General features: G+C 38.4%; 1 protein-coding gene across 1 annotated transcript in view; it reads left to right on the plus strand.

The window, feature by feature from the left end:
• The window catches only part of PTEN (phosphatase and tensin homolog), a 64,128-nt gene that overhangs the window by 15,562 nt on the left and 29,128 nt on the right, over nt 1-19,438 (plus strand). The window contains exons 2-3 of the mRNA XM_014607819.3: nt 2,250-2,334; nt 13,629-13,673. Coding sequence (XP_014463305.1) covers nt 2,250-2,334; nt 13,629-13,673 — 130 coding nt within the window. The remainder of the gene's footprint in view (nt 1-2,249; nt 2,335-13,628; nt 13,674-19,438) is intronic.

Raw genomic sequence — 19,438 nt, forward strand, 5'->3', positions numbered from 1 at the left:
TGGCTCTGCAGCTGCTGCCTGGGAGAAACCCCACAGTCAGGATCCAGCCAAGAGACCTTTCTGTCAGTGGAGAACTTTTCACTAAGTCTCCTTTCTTAAGAACTTGTGGTGTTTGTAACTGTCAATTGGCTTGCACGTTGGTAATAGTATTTTTGGTCAGCTGCTCAGTTTGTTCATCTTGGTATAGTTTTCTTAATGTCAGATTGCACCAGCTAGAAATCCCAGAAAATGTTTGGTTTTTATTTCACAGACAGAAATTGAAAGTGGTAGTAAATATTGAGGATGTTTTTCTTCCAATATGTAGATACTGAGCAATACAATATTGTGATTATTTGAAGCAACATCCTGGAATATGTTGTTGAGTACCAGAAACTAGAATTCAAATGAGTGAAACGGCTAACCTGCTGAATTGAGATTACTTGTGACTTCAGGCATGGTGATCATAATCAAGTGTACATTGATATTTATTTTTTAAAAATCCAGGGATGAAGCATGTTGCATAAAAAAGTTTCTTCTATATACAGTCTTCATAAATTGAGAAATCTTTTAGGGGAAAGCTTTGGGCTTAGTTGTGCCATGATAAAATGAGTGTTTTCCTTGCTTTTTTTGTTTTGAATGCCTATGCTTCAAGTTTCCATAAATGCAAATCTGTGTGTGATCTGCCACAGTAGTTTTTTATAGCTTCATTTTTTAGTGTATACTGGAGACGAAACATTTTTATGAGCAAAGGTGTAATTCTGAAACAGGAAACTAGACTTGTGTGCCTCTGAAACCTAGGAAGGTGCTTGTTCTATGGAGTAGGCTTGTTTAAAAATAAGTTGGTTAGGTAACTAATTGTTCAGGTGTGGTTTGACCAGTCAGATATACTTTATTACATACTGAGACAAGATTTATCCTAAGAATAAAAAAGTAACAATTGCTAAGAGAGAAAGCTTAACTACTGCCATCTATTTACTGTAGTGACTACTAATTCAGCGTTGTTTATTACTATGTGAGCAGACAGCAATTAATTCCATGCCAAGGAAAAATGAATGTGCTTAGGACTTGGTCTGTTACCATCAGAAAAACAATTGAAAGAAAATATTTGAAAGATATAAAAGAAAAAAAAAATCAGTATTTTTATCTTTTGGCTGTGTGGTAAATTTCAGAATAAATGGTAAGACTTTATTTTTAATATTTGAGTGGACAGTAAAAGCCTTAATTATAATATTTACTGATACCTACAGAAGTGTTATGAAGTTGCAGTAGTTTCTGCTTCGTAGTACTTGTATTACCATAACTTTGGTGTTTGAATGTGATTTGGTCTGTTGTATGTAAACTCACTTTCTATAACTTTTCAAAAAATTTGGTTCTTATAGTTCTATAGATAGGTAAGTCTCAAACCTAAGCAGCAGCTCATTTCAGATGAATTGTTGTGATGTTTGGAACGTTGTTTTGGATCTCTACCACTTAAATCCTTTCTTCAATTTAGTTATTTTTCTCTATTGTATCTCTATTGATCTAATATCTCAATTTAAAAATATTGAAGTAGTGTTATTAGCTTTGTCCTTCTCGTTTCTAGCTGTAGTCATATAAGTAGAAGAATACAGTGATATTGTTTAGAAGTGAGGAAAATATAAAGCCAGATGGTTAATTAGTAGCTATATTACAGTAACTTAAATGTTTTGTTAGTGGATTGGTCTTAAGTCTTCATATAGAAATCGCGTTCAGTAAATGGTCTAGCTTCAGATAGCCATTCCTTTTTTTAAGCTTCCTCTGCTGCTGTCTTCCACGTAGAACTCAGTAAATGCAGTTTTCCTTGTAATATATCAAATATACTGTATCTAGAAATTATACTAGCCAGTATGCAAGACTTCAGTGCAGATACTTAAGAGCAGTTATATCATAACAGTACTGATTTAAACATTTAAATGTCTGAATGGTTCTAGCTTACTGTCCTGCAGTATATTTCTGAGAAGGGGGTCATTTCTTTCCCTCTCCCCTCCCCACTCCCCCCCCCCAGTTGCAACAAGTTTGTTCCAGACATTAAATATGCTCCAGGATTGTTTGTTTTGAAATATTCTCCATCTCTTTTGATCCCCTTATCTTCCTGGCCCTTTCCAGTAACCTTTAACTTGTTTTAAATTCCTTGCTATAAAAGTGGTTAAGCAATTATATTTTGTTAGAGCCTATTTAATATGTTGGGGTTTTTTTGTTGTAGTTGTGTATTATAAATCATTTCGAAATATTTCCTTAACTTGGATATTCAGATATTTATCCAAACATAATTGCTATGGGTTTTCCTGCAGAGAGGCTTGAAGGAGTGTACCGTAACAACATTGATGATGTAGTAAGGTAAGGCTTAATTTTTTATGATATTAATTTTTCTTCTTGAGCCTTTACATTATTTTTCATATGCTGTACTGTATAGAGTACACTTGAGTGTAGAAGTAGCTCTTTGGATCACTTCAGTAAAAACAGTGGGTAAAACTAGAAGATATTTCCAGGGATTTCAGTTTGGACATTTGTTTTATATATTGAATTTGTGAGTTCTGCTTCTGGTCATAGAGAATTGGGGCTGGAAGGGACCTCTAGAGGTCATTTAGTCCAACCCCTTGCTTGAGGCAGGGTCATCCCTATCCAGACAATCCCATACAACCATAACATAAACTCGACATAAGACTACCATCAGCCCTGACACAACAGAGATCTAACAGGTAAAGCAGGGGAACCACAGCAGCCAATGTTCTGCTTCTATAAAACGTTGTCAATATATGTTCAAGAGGTGCCAGCTAGAGGGCCATGCCCCCTGCTACAGAGGAAGGCAAAAACAACCACTGTCCATACCAATCTGACCATGGGTAGAAATTCCTACCTGACCCTAAATATGGTGATCGGTCTGACCCTGAGCAGAGGGGCAAGAACCTGTAGCCTAGACTAGACAGTCTATTCCACTGCCTCATTTTTCTCACAGTAAAGAATTTTTTTTTCTGGATATCCAGTCTAAACTTACTTCACTGAAACTTCAAACCATTGGTCTGCATCCTCCTCCCTGCAGTGAGAGAAAAGGTACTTTCCCTCTTTTTTACGGCCGCCCTGCCAAGTATTTTACGGTGAAACTTGCGTTCTTTGAGTATAGAAAAGTATGGAAGTAATGCAGTGATTGTCAAGTGGTGGAATGAGATCCTTTCAAGGATGCCACAGTATTATTACTATTAACTGTGCAGATACCTACAAATGATTCCAAGCTAAACCCAGAAATTTCAAATAGGAGTTGATCATGTCCAAAACATTTTGGCCTGTTGTAGTCTTTGAGTTTTACAATGGAAGAGTTACTGTATTTTTCCATAGGCAGAAATAAGTGAAAGGTAAGTGGTAGCATCTTTTGAGGGGTATCATGAGTCTAAAAAAGTTGATAACTACTGAAGTAGGGGTTTTGTTATCCAAACTGTCACAAGTTTTTCACCAGTTGATGTCATTTCAGAATGGATGCTTGTTCAAATCCTTTATTTTTCAAATGAGAATTTTATATATATAGATATCTAATGTTGACTTCAGTTAGTGAGTAGTAAGAGGTTTACAGACGAAGGCTTTTGCACTTCGTTATATCAAGTAATATCCGAAGTGTAGAAGAAAAAATCAACTTATTTATAAGTCCTACTTAGCATGCTCTTTTCACACAAGAAGTTAAGACTATCCCTGTTGGAAGACTAGGATGCTATTCTCTAAAAGGATAACATTTTAAAGGTAACTCTGAACTCAAGTATTTTTTAAAATGTATCTAGTATATTTCAATGTCGGCTACTTTAGAGCAATGATTCTTAAGTGAGGTACTGTGACTCTCCAGGTGTGAGATCCTTATAAGGGTGCCATGCAGTATTATCCCTGTTAGGTGTGCAAACACCTGTGCATGATTCACAAGATAAACCTAGAGATTGCAAATAGGAATCCCTGGTGTCAAAAACATTCTGACCTCTTGTGATCTTTTTGAGTTATTTGGAGCAAAAGAATTGCTCTGTTGTTTTTTTTCATAGTTAAAAAAACAAACAGAAACAAAAAAAAACCCATTGAAATCAATTTCAGGAAAGTTTATGCTAAATTCAGAAAAGCTATGGAAAAAAGGGCGCTTTGAGTTTAAAAAGGTTGGAAACCACCACTTTAAATTTTCAGATTAAATGTGGAGCAGAAGAATGTGACAAGAACAGATGGGTTAGGATCACAAGCACTTTCAAATGTCAGCAAGAGTCATGCTCTTAAATCACTTGGGGTGCTTTGAAAATTCTGTCCTCTAGCAATTGGAAAACAAGTAAAAGGTAACCCACAAGAACTGAGGGGTCAGTGCACATAAGCTATGGGCAGATACAATCTTTAACTGTTTTACAAGAGGACAAGGAGTTGCCACTTGGGAGCACATATCAGCTGTTAGGATATAAGTATTGGCTCTCCATGTTTTTTGGCAGCATAATTAGGGTGACTGTATCTCCCAGTTTGGCCAGGACACTCCAGGATGCTGTAGCCTTTTCGTGGCTGGTTGATCAAAAGTCCCAGGCTGAAGGAGTCTGGCAGGGGAAGTAGAGCAGCATGGTGCACCAGACAGGCAGGCATCTCTGCTTCTATGTAGGAGCAAGGCGGGTGGGTGGACTGCAATAGGCACCACCCTACCTGCTCATGGCACGTCCTTGCTCACACACAGTAGCATCTGTGCCACTCTTCCTCCTTGCTAGACTCTGTCCTGGGACTTTTGACCAACCAGCTGGGACCAGGTTACAGAATCATGGTTTGTCCTGGCCAAACGGGGACATACAGTCACCCTAAGTATTAGTGAACTAAATGCCTGTAACCTTATTCTGAATGAAACAATGTTAATGTTGCAAAAATTTAGCTATAGCTGTGTTCCTATAGGGACATGAAGATGTAAGTTACCTTGGAACAGCTGTTCCAATGTGATTTAAAATATTTGTGTGCTTTGAATATTGGTGTGTCTGTTGACCAGTTTAAAGACATTATTTTGAAGTGGTCATTAAAGTTGCAACATTGTTGCTGTTTCGGTTATGGCAGAGGAGCTTTAGCAAAGGAGAATTCAGTCTTGATAGATGGTGGTTGGATGGTTGGTTTGTTTGCTTTTGTTTTTTAACATATACAATACCTGGAAACATCTAAAAGCCCTAAATACAGTAGGAGAAAAAACATCTTTAGCTCATAAACATAGTAAAAACATCAAAAGCCCAATTTAAAAATTTTGGGGACATGGGGAATCTTTAGCAGTGTTTAACTGAAATAAGATTTTTCCAGTATTGATTTGGAACATTAGGACTCAGTTTTTCTAGAGAAAAGATGTAATAGTGTCTGTTTGCAGAGCTCTCTGACGTTGTCTGTCCTAGAAAATTCAACCATAATGGACACCAGTTGCTTAACAACTAATTTAACTGGTTGATATTGAGCATGGTTGAACACTAAAGCATAAATAGGTGCGGTTTGTGGGTGGCAAAAATGTGGCCCCTGAATACTTAGCTGAAATGCTTGTTTTTAAACACTATCTCAGCTAAGAGTAAAGGATTTAACATGCTTTGTCACTGTCTGGAAGCTTAACTATGTTGAGCACCAGGCTGGCAGCGCTGAAATAGACAGCTGTATAGTTTGCATTGTGAATAGGTCTTTGTGTCTAAATGCAAAAGTACTCCAGATGTACAAACACAATGCCAGTATAGTTGGATGTACTTCCTTAAAACAGTACTTTGTAAAATGTAGGACATGGGCTTTCAGGGGAAGGACACAGGTCCTCTGAAGGACTGTGTGGATACGTCTGTATAAAACAATGTGGAGTCCATTAACAGCTCTTCATGAGGAATAAAGGGGTTGGGGTTCAGCATTAGCTTTTAAGATTTGGGAAGCAGTGTGATGTAGTAAGATTCAGTAGCAACTCTGAGATACCATTGTGTATATTTGTGTGCTTCACATTCCCAGTAAGCCCAGGGCCTTTTGAATTCTAGGGTTGCAAGGTATCTCAGGATCTTCTAGTCCAACTCTCTATATATCTGGGATTTGCTGTCCCTAAACAGTCCCATGTAAACACCTGGGTAGTCTCTTCTTGAAATCTCCAGTGAATGGAAATTCCATAGGTTCTCTAGGTAGCTTGTCCCATTGTTCTTCATATCCAAGATCATCCTACCTTTCTTGGACTCCTTTTAAATAACAGCCTATTAGTGGAGTACTTCGGCATTCTAGTCCAGAGGTGCTCAACCTCCAGTTTGTAGGCCAGATGCAGCCTGTGGAACCTTGGAATCTGGCCCTTGGGGGCTCCCCACAAATTGAAAAATTTGGCAGTGAGAGAGCAGAGCCCATTAATAATGCCACGCATCCCCACTGCCAAATTCTAAGCCCTGCGGGGCAGGTTGGAGCTGGGCCACAACCCTCCCCCCACCCTGCCAGATTGAAGCCAGGCCACACCACCTTCCTTCCCTCCATCCAGCTGGGTTGCGGCTGAGTCATGCCCCCTTCCTGCTACAGGGATGGGCAACGTGCCCTCCCCCTGCACAGCTGTTTCAGGGCTAGGCCTCCCTCCCTCTGTGCTCCCCCATTCGCAGAGCCATGCCATGCCCCCTTCCCTCTGTCTGGCCAGGTTGTGGTTGAACCATGCTCCCTTCCTGCTGTGGGCCTGGTTGGGGCTAGACCAAGCCCCCTTCCACTGCCCAAGTGATTCGGGACCAGGTTACCCCCATCTCTGCTTCTGCGCAGCCAAATGAGGTCCTGTCAGATCTCACCTTTGGAGGGATCAGGCACTGCCTATCCGGACTGCCGGCCAAAAAAGGTTTAGCACCATTGTTCTAAACCATAATTTGTGAAGAATAGTACCCTATATGGGAAACATTTTACCTTTGTCCAAAAAGTTTGTTGTTGATTTAGTGTTACAGATGGTTTTGTTTTCTGTTTTAACCTTTCTATGCAATAGTCTTTAGCTGAGGAATTGCATTTTGTTTTTCTGGATAAATTACTTCTGGGAGGTGCAGTTAATCCATAGAATACTTTTTTCTGAATATATTTTAAATCTGATGCAAATACTAACTAGAAGACAAGACCAGAAATTGTTCTCTAACTTTCAAATTAAGCATACATTCACACTCAGTTATTCATGTACTTTTTGGCATGGAGGCTTGAAAATTTCTGGGTTGCATCTTTCCGTCTGGTCAGGTACATCTTTTTTTCTATGGCCATATAAGGGAGCTGATTTTGCTGCTAGGGTCAATTCAAGTGGTTTTCAGTGTTTGTATATTCATTTTACCCTAAGGGAATCTTTCTGGGCTTCCCTAGATGTTATTTCTTTATCCTTATGAATCTATAGAAGTTGAACTCTCCCTGCTGGACAGTAAATTAGTGATCTCTCCCTGTAAAACAGAACAGTTCTCTCCATCTTCATGTGGAACCATGAGAAGTCTTGTTTTGAAGCTACTTCCCACCCTTCTTCATCAGATAACTCTGAAATTTAAGTAATACCTTCATCTCCTTTTCTCCTGGCAACACTTCTGGTATCTTTCTCAGTTTCATCACTGGATAGCAAGAAAAGATCAATGAGAACTGCTGATAATCTCAATCTGGAGTTACCATTAGTTCCGGAAAAATCCTAGTCTGATATTAGGTGAGGCAGCCTTCCAGGGTAGCCATTCTCACTTTTGCTGGGTGATATGGGGCAGTTCATTTTAGTATTTCCTTGCTCTGGAAACCTCATGTTAGTTATTTACTTTCTCAAACCAAGAATTGGAAAATTCCATTCTGAGGTGTGTTCAGTGTTGAGACTTTGTCTGCATTGTACAATAAAAGGCAATGTTAAAATGCTTGCACTAGCTCTAAGCAAACTAGTTTGGGTACTAGAAACTCCAAAGTAGTGATTCTTAACCAGGGTGCCATGACATTGTGCAGTGTCTTGAGATGGGTTCAAGGGTGCCACACAGTGTTAGCAAGCCTGGTAAGTGTGTAGACATGATTCAGAAAGTAATGCAGAGGTTTCAAATAGGAATTCATAGTGCTAAAAACATTCTGACCTGTTGTGGTTCACAGTAAGTGTGCTGCAGCACCCTGGGGTGCCCATAATGTTAGCTGTGTTAGATGTGTAAACACCTACACATGGTTCAAGAGAGAAACCCAGTATTTCAAATAAGAGTCCATAGTATCAAAAACAGTTCTGATCTTTCTAAGGTTTTGGGGGGGGGGGGGGGGGGTTGTTTTTTTTTGTTTTTAAACAGAAGAATTGCTTTAGTATTTTTCTGTAGTCAAAAAACAAAAACTAAGAGCTGGCATTTTCCAAGAGGTGCTTTGAGTCTAATAAGGTTGAGAACTGCTGCTCTATAAGCATGGTAAGTAGTATGGAGCTTTGCATAACCTACATCACTCTCCTGAGCTGGGTAGTATGGCCACAGAAAAAGGAAGCAAGTAAACTAGCCTACATTGTGCTGTGCAGTACAGCAGCTGTACTTGTTTAGACCTTTCATGAGACATCTCTGTGTTGTATTGTGCAGCGTAGCCATACTGAGTTGATGGGTATTGCTTCAATAACACCAAAAACAAAAAAACCCAAACCAATGAAAGCTTATTCCTTTGCATATCCAATTTCAAATTGATGCTAAACTGGCTGTTAGATAATAGACATGTGCCATGTCTCTTAGAAAAGTGCGTCCTAATCTTGTTGAGATGGACATCAGTGTTCTGGAAAAATGGCTTCTTTTTACTAAAGTGGTTCACAGAATAGGAACCAGGCTTCAAAGGTGACCCGTTTTGGATATTACCATTTTCAGTGTTGTTCACATTTGCTCTGATTGTCAATGAGGAGCTTACCTATCCCATGCAGTTTGTATGCTGAGCTCCAAAGGAATTCAGTATTTACCACTACGCAGGAAATGATTTCCTACCTCAGTAGAGCTGTTTGCAACTACTCACAGGCATCACATTACTGTACTTCACATCTACTCGACAGATAGATGATAATTCTCTCTTGGAAGTGAAAATAGTGCATATGAGTAAAGGTAATATTCATGTACCCACTTTGCTTTTTGTTAGGCAAAAAAAAAAAGAAGTGTTCCTAATGACTTGTGCTGAACAAAGTGTAGTACTCAAGTGGTCACTGAAGGGCTTCATCTTGGGATCTCAGCTCCAGGGGTGTGAAAAATGTCTTGTAGATGTGTGCCACTGTTGGCACAAGAAATGCTACTAGTTCTACCCAAGCAAGTAGAAAATCTAGACTGACAGATATGTGTCTGCTTGGCTGATCTCAAGTTCTCCTCTATGAGTTTTCTCTGGTCTTTCATACACACACCAAGATTAAATAGGAGAGCTTTACTGTATTAAGTAGCATCATCCTGACAAAGCAATTTCAGTGATCAGACTTTTTGTCATTAGTTCCAGTGTTGGAGACTTGATATCGCAGGGCCAGGATGGGGACTACAGCTGTGTTCTCCATCCTGAACTCAAGTTTCTGTACTGGCTAATGAAATGCAGAAGATGCTAGTGGAAAGCAAAATAAACTTGCAGTAAGAAGGACTTTGATGTATGACTGACAAAATAGCTGCAAATTCATCATTCTTTTCATAGCAGACTACCTGTTTTTAAAGCAGTGCTCAGTGAGCTTCACTTGCATCAATTTTTGCTTTTTGTTCCTTAATGCTATGTGGAAGTAATAAGATTAGAAAATAGTGTTCCTGAGAAGCTTATTCTATGCGCTTCCCAGCTGAGAATCACCCTCATCCTGAAGCACCAGTGCGTTGAACCTTTCTGAGAATATTTGAGGAGTGATGCACAGAACTCCTGTTTGTCCCTTTGTATCAGTCTGCAATATCTATGGCCATGTCTGCTCGGTCTGAGCACTATGCTAGGGAATACTGTGGTGAAATACCATACAGACTGTTCCCTGAAAAGGACATTACATATGGCGCAGGTTAAATCTTGTTTTGGGGGAATATCACATGGAGCATGTGTGGAATACTTCTGTGTGGTCCTCCACTGATGGTGTTGAAATGCCTAGAGACCTGGGCACAAAGAGCAGATCTTTCTTGGTGTTCCATAAGGCATTTCTGATCTCAAGTAATTTCTGGCTTTCACTTAAGCCAGTTTGTCTTTGCATCACACACACACACACACACTTTAGACATGAAATTTTTACTCGGCATACTAATGAAAGTAGTTAGTGTGTTTTTGGTTTTGACTGACAGCCCTACACAATTCTGTACATTGACTCTAATAACTTTAGAACATAGGAAAGTAACGTTTATTTAAGTATGTAAATGCATTGCAATATGTTGTCTGTAAATTAGACCTTAAAGTTAGATGAATGGAATAGAATTCTGTCATTTAAAAGTTAGGTGTATTAGTTCATGGAGGAACTAATTTTGCAAAGCAGCTATTTTGCAAAGCAGTAGTATAACACAATCAGCCGTTTCTGGATATGAAAAGTGTGTGAATTAAATGGCTGCAGAGGAACTGGACGTGACCTAAGTTGCATTATCTTGAGTTCCTCATTTTCAAACAGGAAGCATGACTGTACAAATGCGTTAACTTGCAATATTTTAGCAGGAGTAACCATCTTTCACTTTTAAAATCTTTATTTTCTTTGAGTTTAATAAAATGTTACATAACATTCATGTACAGGGTACATTTGCTCAAGGTCCAGGATAAATTAGTATAGGGCTCTGGGGACATGCCAACATACTTTCTGAATTGTTGGTGTCAGTGTCATGTTAAGTTTACTAATGACAGTATCGTATTGCAAATGCTCTGTAGCTAGAAACATACTGTTTTCATAGGCAACTACTCAATATTTTTTTTCCACTGCCACAATGAGTATTTTGTTAATTTAGGGTTTTTAAAAATGCCTAATTTGATAATTCTGGTTATGGAAGATCTGTCCATAAAACTAAAATTACTGGCACTAATAAAATCAGTTTTCCCTGTTCTCCTTCTAGCTTTATTTAGGTGTTGTTGTCTATAAGAATGAGCCTTCTTGACAGAGTTCCTTGACATCCCTGAGATTGCCAACAAAGGTGCCAATAGTAGTTTGCTCCGAAATATTGTTTTTTTTCCTTTTCCATGGATGAAATGGCAGTCTGGGATTCAGTATTGCACGATGTCTACTCACATCTGTTCTTACTTTTTAATGCATCGGTTTAACCACAAAGTTCTTCTAGGTTCTTCTGGAGTATTGTGACTGATAACTAGAGCTTGTTTTTGCTTCAGCTTTCCAGGATTTTAGCAGCTTGTGTTTCTTTTCAGTTTGAACAGCATGTTCTGCCATGGCTAATTAAATTCCTTCTGGCTGATGTGCAAATACACATTGTTGATGATGTTAAGTGTAAACATTTGCATGTTATTTCTTATTGAACACTGCTAGGTGACACACACAGTCATGGCAATTTCAATTTCTAAGAGCTACTGCATGAAGAGTTTCTGTTACATCAGCATAGAGAAGACGGCTTTTGTCTTCCTCCTTGCTTAATGAGAGAAAAATCTAGAGGCTGTATCTTAACAGTCAGGGACAAAGCGGGGGAACATGATCTTTTTTAATAGTTGAGGACTTCAGGTAAACTTGCAGCTTTGGATTTTAGAGCAGTGTGGTGATAAGAGAAGAAAACTAGAAATCTGGGGTCCTGGTTTTGGGTCCTGGCTTTCTCTTCTGCTGACTGTAACTTGGGACGTTAGGGCTGCTTAAAGAAAAAAGATCTGATTAAATTTGGCCTCAGATTTCCACCAGGTTTTTTTTTGTTTGTTTGTTTGTTTGTTTGTTTTTTTTGTGGGTGACAGAAATATGTCAATTGAAGGAAGTATTAAAAAAAAATCTGTTTTTAGTTTTGCAACCTTAATGCCCCAGACTTGTTTTGCGACATGAGAAAATGCAGATTGACAAGTCTACTTTACATTGTCTTAACTGAGGTCTGTGAAAAGTATGCATGTAAAGTTTATTTTCATTAATGAATAGTAGTGGTAAGGATATAGGTAAGAATACTCTGAAAACTGTTAAACTGTGTCCTCCTGACTTCTGTGACTTAGTTAACTTCATAATGGGTATGTTCTCCTTCCTCCATTAATTCAGTATAAAATATAGAAGTTAGCCCTTAAGTAATTTCCTTGGGCTGTTAGCTGAAATATTTAAGACTGTTGCAGAGGATTATGTTTCGAAGAACAGAAGGGAAGTTGAGTGGTTAAGTTGTGTTAGTTGAGATGATTCAAAATCCTAACTAGGTACCTGCCCAAATCAAGGCAGCAGATGTGCAATTTCATGGGCCGAATATAGCACCAGCCACCATTTTCCCAGACTTATCACAGCAGTTCCAACCCTTGAAACTGATTGGTGGGGAGGGTTGCCCTTTCTGTGGCCCACCCATTGCCACTGATTGGTAAAGTAGGATAAGGCTGCCCGAAAGGCAGCCTTCAGCCAATCAGCAGTGGAAGGGAGTGGTTGACATCTTGGCTGCATCACTTCATACCAGTGGTGTGTCCTGTCCTGTCCCCCGCTTTCCCCCTTCTCCCACCAGTGGGCATTTTTATTTTTTAAGTAGGTTTTATTTTCTGGGGATTCTGCACAGAATTGTGGAAACTGCTGGTTTTTTGCGGTCTCTGTGAGAACCACCATTTTTTTTGCAGTTTGAGTAGGTCCCTAACCATAACATTCTTCCTCGCTGTTTCCAGACACCTTTGTTGGCCTTGTCGGGGAGGTCAGGGATCTGTTAATAATGGTCATTTATATCTCTTAGAATCTGTTTCTTTAAATTCTTGGTTCATGGAATACATCAGTAATAGAATCACTCAATAGATAACATATTTCCCATAAAATGTTTCAAGTGTACGAATAAGCTAGAAATGTACGATTAAGTTGGAAATACTGTTTTCACAATAAATATATTGGGTTTAACCTTCATCCTTCTTATAAAAATGTAAAGTTTACATTTTAATATATGCACAAGCTGAAAATATAGTATCTCCAGGGTGTTCATTGCTTGGCCCATGAAGCTGTTTCACATGGCCTGCCAAGCTCTCCACAGGCTCAAAAATTTGGGAGCAGGAGAATGAGTGGTGGCAGTGCTAATTGCCGCTCGTCTGCTGGCAGACTTCCGGACCTGTGGGGAGCCAGGCCAGGCAGATAGTGTGTGACCCTGAACACTAAATTGTATGCACAGGACTGGGGCAGGTGCTGACCCCACAAGGGATTGGCCTGTGGATTGGCCCCTCAGGAGCCAATCCACAGGCCAATCATCCGGCCCGTGGAGCTAAAAGTTTGAGCATCAGTGCACTACACTGCTGATCAATGAAGCGTGACTACCAAACATAAATTGTAGTTAACAGTGACAACCTAATCTTTTATCTTTTATTTACAAAAGTATTTATTTTTGTATTAATGGGGCTGCTTGTATGAGTAAGTGTTACAGGTATGAGTAAGGGTTACAGGATCCTCTCTCCTCCCCCCCCCCCCCCCCCCCCCGGTTGTTTTTTTGGGTGTGTTTTTGACTTGGTTTGGTTTTTCCCCTTAAAGAAATACTGAGGGGATTACCCTGAACTTCAGGCTTAGTTTGAAAATAATTTTGAAAATATTTTGGTGATACTGGAAATGTATTAAGGTATCTTTGAAGTAATAGTAACAATATATTCATATACATTGCCTTTTCTCTTTTAAGGTTTTTGGATTCAAAACATAAAAACCATTACAAGATATACAATCTGTAAGTACGTTCTTATGTCTACACCTTTCAAATGCCCTGTTCTAAAAATAGCTTATAAGTGAAAAGTGGTTTCTATACAGAGGCAGTTTGAGATATTGTTTTACAGATTTCTTGAAACAATTTGTTCAAGAAAAACGATTGAGAGCACTGTTAGTTCATTTAGTAAAGTATAGTGATGAGGTTAAATGGAATGCTGGCATAGATTCATGTTACTTGATCTACTTTAAATGACTTGGCATGCATCCCATCCTAGAGCTTGTAACCATGTGGTGAAGTGAAAAAGTAATTCACAGCAGGGCTTCTGTAATATATTAATGATGTCTTGTAGAGAAACTGAAAAATATGTATTTACTTATTATTGTATCTCCATAGTGCTATATCATTGCCTAGGTTCTCCTGTTTGCTTCTGTATCTGTCCTTTGTTATTCCTGTGTACTATTTTGAATAAGTTATTGCAGCAGTCAGAGGTGAGTTGTCTTAATTTTTACAAGTAAATATTTTCTTCTATGAATTATGTATTTTGTGTATATCTTAACTATTTATATCAAAACACTTTGTGGGATTTTACCAATTTCCTTTTTTGGTCCTCACTTCCCTTTTGTTTTAAACTTCTTTTAAAATCTGATAATGGGTTTGTTCCTTCATTTTTTTTAATGTAAAGATAATGTATGTTACAGTAGTGTTGGTTGAAATTGGAGTATGTGCTTTTAAAGGGGGGAATAGGAAATTTAGGGAGAAAAAGAATTTGAAAAGGGTAATCCTTGTGGTTTATTGATATCTGAGTTTTCCAAAATAGTACTTTTTCCTTAATTCTGTTTTATTTTCTGTTTTTATTCATTGAATATATCAGTGTAATGTTCAAGTCCTAATAATTGTCACACCGAGAACAATAAACTATTAAAAGTTTAAATGTGCTTATAATAAAGTAAAAGAAAACGTTTGTCTCATGTTCACATCTAGTTTAACACATTAGAAATACGTAACATGTGAAACATGAGGAATGGAATGGCTTTTTAAACAATATAGTAGGGTTGCCCTTCAAAATGGTGCAGGTAGGAATTGACTTAATAATTTTATTGGAAAATTTTGAATGTGTTCCAGTTGTTGGATTTTTTTTTTCTTGTAAACTGTTTAGGCCATCTAGTCTGAATATAATTTACCACTTAAAGACATGCTAGCACTATTTACAGTGTAAAAGGGGCAGTGTTTCTAAAATCCCTTGATACAGTGTACTCTATGTAAGCGTGTAACCTTGGGACTTGAAAAGGCTGTGCACTTATCTGAGTACAGAGTGCTCTCTGTGCTCTGGGATTAACAGTCCTGACATTGACTAGTTCCTGCCACTTTCAGATCTTCTAACAGTAAGTTTCAGGGACATTATTAAAAGCCTTTGAAAATCAGGGGAAATGGTCATGAAACTAGTACAGTACGCTCCTGTCATTTGCAGGGTTTCCAGTAGATGCCTTTTCTCCACCATTTCTGTACGCTTAACTAGCATCCAATTACCTTACAGGGTAGATAGTTAAGCTGAAAGATACTGTGTACTGAAATTGTTCTTGCACATAGAAATATGTACATAAAGGCGTTTTGTTGTAAATATAAGCAGTAGGCAACCAATACTGGCATTTTGTTGAATTTTAATTATTTACTTACCCGTATGCATATAAAGGGAGTGTGCTAATTTTATATAGCCATCTCAGGAGCTAAATTCATGAGAGTTTTTACTAGCTTACTTGGGAGATAAATTGGTATCTTGAGGTATCTGTCAAAGTGGCAATCTTGTGGTCTTAGCTGGTCTCTTTAAAAGGTAGAGGCATGTAATATTCATTTGTTTTCTTTCTGGTTTTTTTTAAATCAAAGCCAAGTAGATAGTTTTGAGTTGATGACTTTCAGGTTGCGTTTTAAATTTCATTGCTTTGATTCTCTTAACGTCCTTATTAAATAGGTCTTGCACTAGAATGGTCAGGATCAACCCAGAGACTATTTGTCCTCCTAAAGCATGCCCCCCACCCTTGAAATATTATTTGATCCTATTTATAAGCACCAGTTTGGTTTTTTGGAAGAATGCAAAATAGTATAAATATAACTTCATTTCTTCCTGCTTCTTAGGGCTGAGTTCAACTGTCAGTTTCAGTGAAGTGTGGCTTTGATATCATTCACAAGATCAGGCAGTGCTGAACTGCTCAATATCGAGCTTGTCATTTGAAACGGGCTCAAATGGTGACAGGAAAAAACGGGGAAGCAAAAACATTAGATCAGTTTTGTATTTTCATTTATGAACAAAAGTAAGAATTTGTAGTGAGTTTTAGAAGAGGTGAAGGGTGCAGTGCTTTAGAAGTTGATAAAAGATACTTTTTTAAAAGAACTCTTGGTTTAAAAATGAAGAGCTGTAATAAGAAAAGTGCTTTTGATATATTTTTATTGCCAGTATGCTCTTTAAAATGTTTTCTAACATTATCCATTAATGCAACAAATTTTTCAAATGTGTGGAAGATTTTAGTCGGGTTGTCTTTTTGTTGGTGCGTACTTGAAGCTCAATTTTTAATCTTCTTCACCTTAATGCAAAAAAACCCCACTGTGCTCTAAAAAGATCAATTTTACTCTCCTTGTTTAACTATTCAGGTGGTTAGTGGTTTTCCTCAAACACTACATTCATTTGTTGGTTGGAGTTTCACCATGAGAAATTGTGCTTAAAATATTTTTTCCAAAACCATGTATTGAATGAAAATAGTCAGACAAGGTCCTTTGGATAAATCTGATATATTTTTTTAGACTAAGATAGTTAGAAAAATTCTTCTTAGCAAGCTTTCAGTTTTAAATACTCTTCATCAGGGGAGGAAGCATCTGCAGTTGGTGGGTGCTCTTCCTGGATCAGACTTACCCAAAGAACCTTGTCTGTCTATGCCTTTAGACCGACCTGGCTACAACCTACACCCTTGAATGAAAACAATTTTAAAATAGAATAGTACTACATCTATGATAAACAATCTGTAAATGTCCTTATGTCTATTTACTTATTAAAATCTGTGTAGCTTTTTAGATTTATTAGGTATATCAGCACAGCATTTGGCCCTCATGGGAAGAGAGAATGGTGTGGAGCCCCACAGACAAAATCAGTAGTGAACAACCTCATGACACTGGGCCTGTCAAGACTCTGAATTGTTAAGGTAGTTCATTTCATTAAAGAAAGAGGCAGAAGTCCTGTTGGGAAAGAGCAGTGCTGTAAGACACTGTAGTATCATTAGCATGATTTTTTTTCCAGAACTTCTGAGTGCATGACTTTGCAACCTTATTCTTTTAATTTTTTGTATAACTCCTATAACAGTGTGCACACGAGGTATCTGTATCAATTTTATCTAAATTGATAATTGATTTAGTTGAACTAATGCTGAAACTGGACCAATACAACCTTATTATAGTTTGTAGTAATTGAACTTTTAGTTTCCTAGTAAATATTTGTGAATGTGATTGTTTCCTTTTTGTTAACTCCCTTTTTCCAGTTTGCTGCTGTTACTTATATTGTGCATCTTCACCATTTAGCTCCATTTTCACATTTTGCCCCTTTTTAACCTGTTTCTATTTTTATCTTCTGTTTATATCTCCCCAAAAATAGTGTTTTCCCATTTTTGTTCCCAATCTAATCTTTGTTTCTCATCCTCTTCGGTTTGTAATTGCTCAAAGGAGGAGCTTTGCAAGGAGCTTGTTAGTTATTCATTAATGTGACCCCTTCTGCTTCTGTGTACACATTCTTTACAAGGGGATTAGTTGCCTCTGGTGTGCTACCACCTGCTGGAAATAGGTTGTTGTCATCTTTTTAGCCTTCGTTTCTGTGAGCTAAATTATTGGGATGAGAACTGAGACGGTGCCAGTTTGGCAGCAAGTTCAGTTGTAGCGATTTAAAATCTTGGGTACCTCCTAAAAATTGAGAACAGTAAAACTGGTAGGATTTGCAAAGGGGGTTGCCTCTGATGGCAAGGAGGGTTACTTAAACATAGCGGTTGCTGGCATTAGTAAAAAGGACATGGGGTTTTATGCAGGGGTTCAGCTACTACCTTAAATAGTATTAAAATAAATTCTAAGTGCACTTTTTAAATAAATGCTTCTGAAGTGCTAAATGAAAGTATGCAAATTTTACATAAAGTGTGTGTCAGCATGGATTCTAGTGTAGGTGTGCATATGGGCCCTGCATGTGTTGTCAGAATATTGTAAATAGGAGTGTGTTGGGCTGTGCATCTGTCTTTTGTGGCATTCTGCTCCCATTATAACAACACACAGCCACAACTGTTCTAGGTTTTAAAATATCACCAGTTCCCCTGACACTTAACCTACCAACCCATTATATTCTTGAGAATTTCAATCTGTTTTTAACCATTTTGATTGCCGTGAGTCTGATGCTCTTAAAATTGTACAAGGTATTTCATATCTGTTGTTTCACCTCATGAGAGGCATAAGTTGTCAGAGACCTGTGGTGCTGTGAAATTCTTTTAAGGGTACCATACTGTATTAGCACCATTTGAATTACAGAGATACGTTCACAGATAAACTGTAGAGATTTTGCATAGGAATCCATAGTGTCAAAAACATTTCTGACCTTCCTGTGGTCTTTCTGAGTTGTTTAGAACAGAATTGCTCTGTTTTTCTGTAGTAAAAAATAAGTGAAATTAACAACACTCCATTTCAAAAAAAATAAATTTAGAAAGTTACTGAATGCTTTAAGTCTAAAAAGGTTGAGAACCATTGCCATGGACTTACCATGACAGCCTCATTCCAGCATAAACAGATAAAATTGATGCCTCATCTGCTTGGGAAACAGCTGTATTCTTAACAGATACTTTGTGCTAGACTTTCTATTTGAAGTCTCGTAAGTCCAGGGATGCTTTGCTCAAATTACATGCTTGAGTGTCCATGAGGGTCACTTTTGACCTAGAAGAAATTATTACTAATAGCCAGACAGTAGCCAAAAGAATGATCTCTGGCCATGTCTCCCTCAAGCGGATTTCATACACTGGAATCCAAAGAAGGGAAAGCATTGAAGAAGGCATTAGCAGCCGTGATAGATATGGTGCCAATGCCTTTGAAAGTAAAATTTGGCACAGAAAGAGCTGCATGGAGTATGAACCTGGTCATTAACATCTGTCACTCAAGTAGGATTCTAAATACCATTTCTCCAGAGAGACAGCCTCTGAAACCTGGCTTCAGGTCTGATCTACTGATATCAGGTGCAGGGGAGAGGACTTGGTACTTACTGGCACCAGTGGAGGTGCCTGAGCTTGTGTAGAGTCTTTAAACTGAATCCAGTGCCTATCATTAGTACAATATACCAGTAGTACACTTGTTGAGCTATATATTTTCATTGATAACAGGTAGGGACTCTCACTCCTACTTTCAGTAAATGACTGAAGGGAATTCTTGGCCCCTTCTCAAGCAAAACTTCATTTGTCCAGTGTTCTTGCAGTATGACACCTTTTCCGTTTAGGGGATTGTAGTGTCCTGGAGGAGATTCCCTCCTTTACATTTTGAGTAGGGAATTCACCACATCCCCAGCAGCATTAGGCCATTCTGTACACAGCCAGATGTTCCTACATTTTCAGTTACTTCAGCTACCCTGAGGACTCACCTTCAGGGCTTCTCACATGCCAGATCCAGTCCAGGGTATGGGGGCAGCCACCAGGGTGATGACAGTAGCAGGTCCACCAGTAGGAAGGAGTCTAGTGGTGAGGAGCCAAGCTCACCACCAATAGTCATGGCTAGTGGAAACAAAGAGC

This window comes from Alligator mississippiensis, chromosome 6 (assembly GCF_030867095.1).
Source record: "Alligator mississippiensis isolate rAllMis1 chromosome 6, rAllMis1, whole genome shotgun sequence".
NCBI lineage: Eukaryota > Metazoa > Chordata > Crocodylia > Alligatoridae > Alligator > Alligator mississippiensis.